General features: G+C 45.3%; 1 protein-coding gene across 1 annotated transcript in view; it reads right to left on the minus strand.

Moving 5' to 3' along the window:
• AMMECR1 (AMMECR nuclear protein 1) overlaps window positions 1-2,992 on the minus strand; it is a 112,664-nt gene extending 109,672 nt beyond the window's left edge. Inside the window, exon 1 of the mRNA XM_045881498.3 lies at window positions 2,473-2,992. Within this exon, the coding sequence (XP_045737454.1) occupies window positions 2,473-2,945 (473 nt within the window). The 5' untranslated portion in view covers window positions 2,946-2,992. The remainder of the gene's footprint in view (window positions 1-2,472) is intronic.
• Between the last annotated feature and the right edge of the window lie 3,008 nt (window positions 2,993-6,000).

The raw sequence follows: 6,000 nt of genomic DNA on the forward strand, positions 1-6,000 counted from the left end.
AATAAGTACGTGAGGCTATTAAGTATGTGATATGTAAAACAGAAAATGTGTGGTGGTTACTAAGGCACCGTCAAGTTATTTGACTCCCAAACACTGCTTTTAAGACATTTTCTTGAATTTTCCACAGCACACCTCAAAAATGACTTTAAGATAAATGAAGATAAGATGCAGTCCTCTTTCCACTTAAGCAAACTTTCGTTCTCCCCTTGGTCAAGTTCAGTGTCTCTTCTAAGTTAGTTGTTTTGTTGAACACACGACACATTCAAGGCCTGCTAAATGATAATGGTTATTATTCTTCCACCATCGTTTCGACATATCCCCAGCGGTCAAAAGTGTGCCTTATTTGGTCTGTTTAGTTCCATGAAAAAGAAATCCAGCGGATGGGGTATTCGAAGACAAGCAATACCTATACACATGTGCAAAGTAGCCACTGTTGAGATGACATTTTCAAAAAGCATTTTTTGTATGAACTGGTCAAGCTCACTTTCCTTTTAAACTTCTTGTTACAGTCATTCAGTTAACCCAAACTCACTTTAAAATGTGTGAAAATAGCACCTCCTGAAAAGCGTGTTCTCATATGCTTTGGAGCAATGGAGCGTGAATAGTAAAACAGCCTTTGCCAAACTCATGTAACTGAACAGGAGTGAATTTTTGCAGTCCCATGACTTTGCAGAGCCAACCTATGTATCATCCCACGACTGGCTTTAATACATCATAGACATCCAAGAGAAGACAAAAAAGTCACAAATAAGTGACTCAAGCTAATATTTCATAGATTTTTTTTTTTTACATGGCAGTCTCTTTTAAATGAATCTGACTTCTTAACCAAAAAACACATTGGCTAAGTAAAGGTGTGGGTTTAGGATTTAAGCTCCTAGAATTAAAACTATGGAATTTATAAAGATATTTAATTTATTGGGCAAAGTGTCATTCTGGATGCTCTTTCATGCATTTTTATGAATAAATGCCCAAAGATGAACCAAGTCTGAATGAAAATACACAGACCACAAAAGAGTGGCAAAAATACAAAATTAAATACATTTAAAGCATTAAAGCCAAAGAAAACAAACAATACAAATTTACAATTTCCAGGACACTTTATTGCAATTTCCACTTTACATATTAATATTTTTAGTCTAGGCAGAAGTGTTTATACTTATCCAGTAGTAGTCTAATCCTCTAATCTCACAAAATGAAAAGCAGTTTAAAAAGAACATCAATTCAGGTATTTATGATATGGGGACAAGGGGCACTTGTCTTAGCAAGGAAAAGGGCTGATGGTTTTCAGTATAAGTTTCACTGAAAATTTTCTCTATCATTTTTGTTGTTGTTGATGCAAAGTACTCATAATAAAAACAATCGCCCTCTGTGTCATTCTGCCCTTCCTTGGGCTTTACATTCTGTCTAGCATTTAACTCAAGTCCGTTTACACTCCGTTTACACATTAAAAAAAAAAAAAAAAACATATGCCCCATCTCCCACACATCCAAATGGACGGGGATTAGAATTAACCTGCTTTTAGCTGTAACAGTGCTATTTTAAACAATTTCAACCACACACTTGAAGGGTAAAATAACTGAAAGTACAAGCCAAAAGAAAACATAAAAATTCCTACACACTAACTGTTGGATTGTTTAACTATTTCTCAAATCGTCGAGCCTAACACAGATTTCTTAAAAAGTGAAATTGACACAAAAGCGAATGCACGCTTCATGTACAAACTGACAGTGGTTCTATGGGGACAGCTCTTTTTGAATGAGCTATTACCCAGACGGTGGAATTAAAAAAAAAAAGGTCTCACTCCTCAAATGTGAGAGAGCTGGCGGTGCGCTTCACTAGAAACACATTTTAATGGGTATGTTCGGATAAAAATAGGTAGTAAGGGAAAATGTGTTTTAAAAAAAACCCACCTCCCTCCCCAGGACACAAGGAAACCCGAAGGAAAAGACGGGTAACCTCATAAGCTCCGGAGCTAAGTTCCATCACTAGCAGAACAGAAGTTGGATAGTTGCTATTTTTCACCCTGCCGTGGGATAGTAACTCTCCCTGTGCAAGGCACGCGGGGCGGGAATACTGGCGGGGCTTTCACGTGTGGTAAATGGAAACCAAAGTGAGGAGAGGTCAACACCTTGAGTAATCCAGATCCCCAAAACCAGGGCGGTGGGGACGCGGGGTGGCGAAGGAGAGAAGGGAAGGGTCAAAACTCCTCGAAGTTATCGCAAAGAGAAAGCGAACACCTTTGGGAAACTGTGAGCCACCTCTTGCAGCAGCACCCTGTTCCAAGTGTGGCGTGCCTGCCTCGGAGGGCAGAAAGCGCGGGGTGTCCTTACTTAGGTCGAGTGGCTCCGGGGACCCGGGCAGAGAGAGGGGCAGGGGCAGCCGCCGGCGGGGAGGCGGACTCATACTTTGCTTCAACTCTGAGCCCCATCCCGAGCGCAAGAGAGAGAGAGCGGCGGAGGGCACGGTACTCACTAGGGCTCGTTGGTGAACCGGGGGGTCCGGGGCTGCTGGTATCCGTACAGGTGACAGTAGAGCACATCGAAGCAAAAGCAGCACATCTCCGCTGACACCACCATCTTCCGGGAGCCGGGCGATGAGGACGAGGCGGCGGACGACAAGGAGGGCGAGGAAGAGGTGGCGGCGGCCGGGGTAGAAAGTAGGGTCCCCACTCCGCAGCTCGGAGGTGGCGACAGGGAAATCCCCCCGCCGCCGCCGCCGCAGCCCTGGGGGGGAGAGAGGGTACAGCCGCTGCCGCTACCTCCTCCGGCTAGACCTCCCAGCCCGTTGAGCCGCGTGCCGGCGCCTCCTAGTCCCAGCTCCCCAGCTCGGCACTGGCTCTCTCCGCTGCAGTGGGAGGAGGAGGAGGCGCCACCACCGCCACCCGAGCCAGAGGGGGGCGAACTGGACAGTTTCTGCTTCTTCACCCCGCAGCAACCCGCCGCCATCTTGGAACAGTCTCCCCCACGCAGCGCTTCCGACCCATAAGTGAGGCGAGCTGGCGGCGGGGGCGAGCACGCTGCGGCCCCGGCCGCCGGGGGCGCGCCAGGGGCTCGCAGGGCGCGCGCGCGCGCGCCGCTTCCCGGCCGGCCGCCCGGCCACGCGGCTGCCCCGCGCGCGCCCTCGGCCTGGCGCGCGCCCCGCGCTTTCGCCGCTCGGCCCCTCGCGCCTGTCCCGCGGGACTCGCGCCTCCGCCGAGCCGCAGCCTCGAGCCCTGTGGCCCTCCGAGGATGGATGAAAGACGGGAAGCCCACTAGAAAGGAAGGAGAAGGAAACGAGAACGCGAAAGTGGAGAGTAGGAGCAAAGGAAGGAGGTGGGCACGCCCAGGGAGGAAGAAGGGAAAGGAAAACTAGTTGGGGGGGGGGGGGGAGAGAAAGAAGAAAGTCCGAAGTTAAGTATCCGAGCCCCAAAGCACAGCTCGATGACCGGCACTGCACATAGTGTTAGTGACACTTGAGCCGAGTTACGTGAAACCTGAGCCACCGGCCTCAAATACGCCGGTTTCCTAACTGCCGGAGCTGAGCAAGCAGGTGCTTGGAGCTCCATACCTGAGACCGCCCCTATAAAGTATGTACAAAGCGGTCGGGGAAATGGCCCCACTGCGGTCGCTTTAGTACCCACCTAAGCACGCACCCGGGGTTTTCCAAGATTATGGTAAAGAGGAATACTCTTTCCTTATTGACAAATGTTCAAGCTTGGTTGAATCTGTATACCCCTCCCTTGTTCCAACTTTCCCTCTCTCCCAGCCCCGTGCAAACGTTTTCAAAAGCAAAAAAAAGAAATTCCTAACCAACACCTCCCCAGTTCAAAGATGTTGTTTGTGCTCTGGAACTTGCTGCGGTAGGTTATTGTTCTGTTTGTTTGTTTGTTTGTTTGTTTGTTTGTTTTGGCTTGGGAGCAAAGCAATTAGAAAAATATCTGTATTCAGCACAGATCTTACAGGTAAATAGGGCAGGAAGTGCACTTAGTCACAAGTTGAAAGGTTTTGTTCTGGTATATAATTAGATAGTTCTTAGTATTCATTTAAAAAATTTCTCAATCAAAGGATGTTTGAATGAATGAGGAGGTGTGTGATTGAGTCAGCCCCATTCTGGGCACCTAAGACAAATCAAGTGCTAACATTCATAGAAATTAGCCTGATGGAAACAGAAAGTGTGAGTTATTTGCGTTGTGTCTACACCATACCATAACATCTAGACAAAGGCAAGTGTCTGTAGATTTGGAGACATCAGAGGATTGATTGATTTTGTCACCTTTGAGCTAAATGTGTGGGATCTTGCCAATAGCTGAGGGCTGTTCATTCCACTCAGGAGGAAAAAAAGTTTATTCATGCAATAAATTTTGAGCCTCTGCACCATCCTATGTGCACGACACTGTACTTATGTCGAAATCCAGGAGGTATGCTTCCCACTCTCAAAGAGTTCATGAATTAAGTCAGATCCGTGTACACAATCCAATAAATAACTATTATTTATCGAGCACTTTTCAGGTGCTGACTACTATGCCTTGCCTTACCCCACCACCCTTCAAAATAATACATTACCTCATTTGATCTTCAGAGTAACCCTTTGAGGTTGCTCATTTACAGATGAGGAAATTGAACCTCAGAAGTTACTTGCTCAACATCACACACCTAGAAAGTTATCGAGCAAGGATTTAAATGGCTGATTTCAAAAACCACACCATTGTGCCATACTGCCCCTCAATACCACTATGTGATAGCAAGGTTAGCGATGGATAGAAGATGGGGACATTAAAACTACAGTGGGTGGGATGGAGGTTAAACAAAAATAAGAGCTTTATTGTCATGGAAAGATTGAGAAACACGAAATGTTACGAAGGAAAGATGAAAAACCTCCTTAAAATGAGATTTTACGAAGTAGATCAGCTGTCGAGAATGGCTCCATGCAGCCTAACGACAAAAGAGAGGGGTTAACTGGTTTGTGGTACATGATCTCATCTTCTCAAACCTCATCATCTCTGTTAAAACTATCCTGTTTGAGGCAAATAACAATCCATTGTCCACTACTAGTGGAGTTAAAAAAAAAGCATTAATTTTTTTTTTTTAAATGTTACACGACAACTGGTACACTGTTAGGGTGTTTTGTTTTGTTTGTACTTTATCCTTAACTATCAGAGCTTACCTTTTAATTTGTTTGCAACTGGGTCAAATACAATAGCAGACAATAGGTACTGATTTACTCACCACTCCACTAAGAAGTGAACACTTCTGGAGTAGAAAACCAGTGCCATTCAGTGATATCGCACAACAGTTGAGCAAAGGAAGCAAAGTAGGATACCATGGATGGCTGCTTCTACTCGGGGAATTTAGGAAAGCAGAACGTAATCTCCCAATTTAGAATTTGGCCAGTAGACAAGAGTCTAACGCCCCTACTCTCGTGAAAATAGCAAGGAATCTTTAATAAGCACCATAATCATGTCCTTATTTCTGCACCTCATCTAAAAGACACAGCACTATCATGGCTATCGTACCAGGCTAAGGGACTGATGCAATGGGAAACCCTGAGACAAGGACATCCCAGCTGAATTACAAAAATAGCTTTTCCCCCCGAGGATTTTAAATGCCAATTTCAAGCCTCACAAGCATAAAGAAAATAGACAAACCCAAACATGATTGTTGCAGAAAACACACCATTACCTGACCACTAGGAGTTACGATCTCAAGCACTTTGTTGTATTGGCTGGCTCAAAGTGGAAAAAAAAAAAAAAACAGAAACCACTAACCTTTTTCTCTGTGTTAACTTCTCCTGAGCCTGGCTCATCTCCCATACTAACCTTGAGCCTCAACAAGCTTTGCAAATCCCCTGGCAAGTAGTGGAGTGGTGGTAATGCCTCCTTTTAGCCTTTGAGGAAATGCCTCTCCTGGCCTCGTTTTCTTGCAAAGTCACCGGTGTAGAAATAAACTTATTTCATTCAAACATAAGTGAAATCTACAGATCAAATTCTGTGAAAATGGGTTTTCAGTTGCTTTCTTGTTTGTT

Source organism: Mirounga angustirostris, unplaced genomic scaffold (assembly GCF_029215605.1).
Source record: "Mirounga angustirostris isolate CCGP_5_RB_7025 unplaced genomic scaffold, mMirAng1.0.hap1 SCAF_11, whole genome shotgun sequence".
Classification (NCBI taxonomy): Eukaryota; Metazoa; Chordata; class Mammalia; order Carnivora; family Phocidae; genus Mirounga; species Mirounga angustirostris.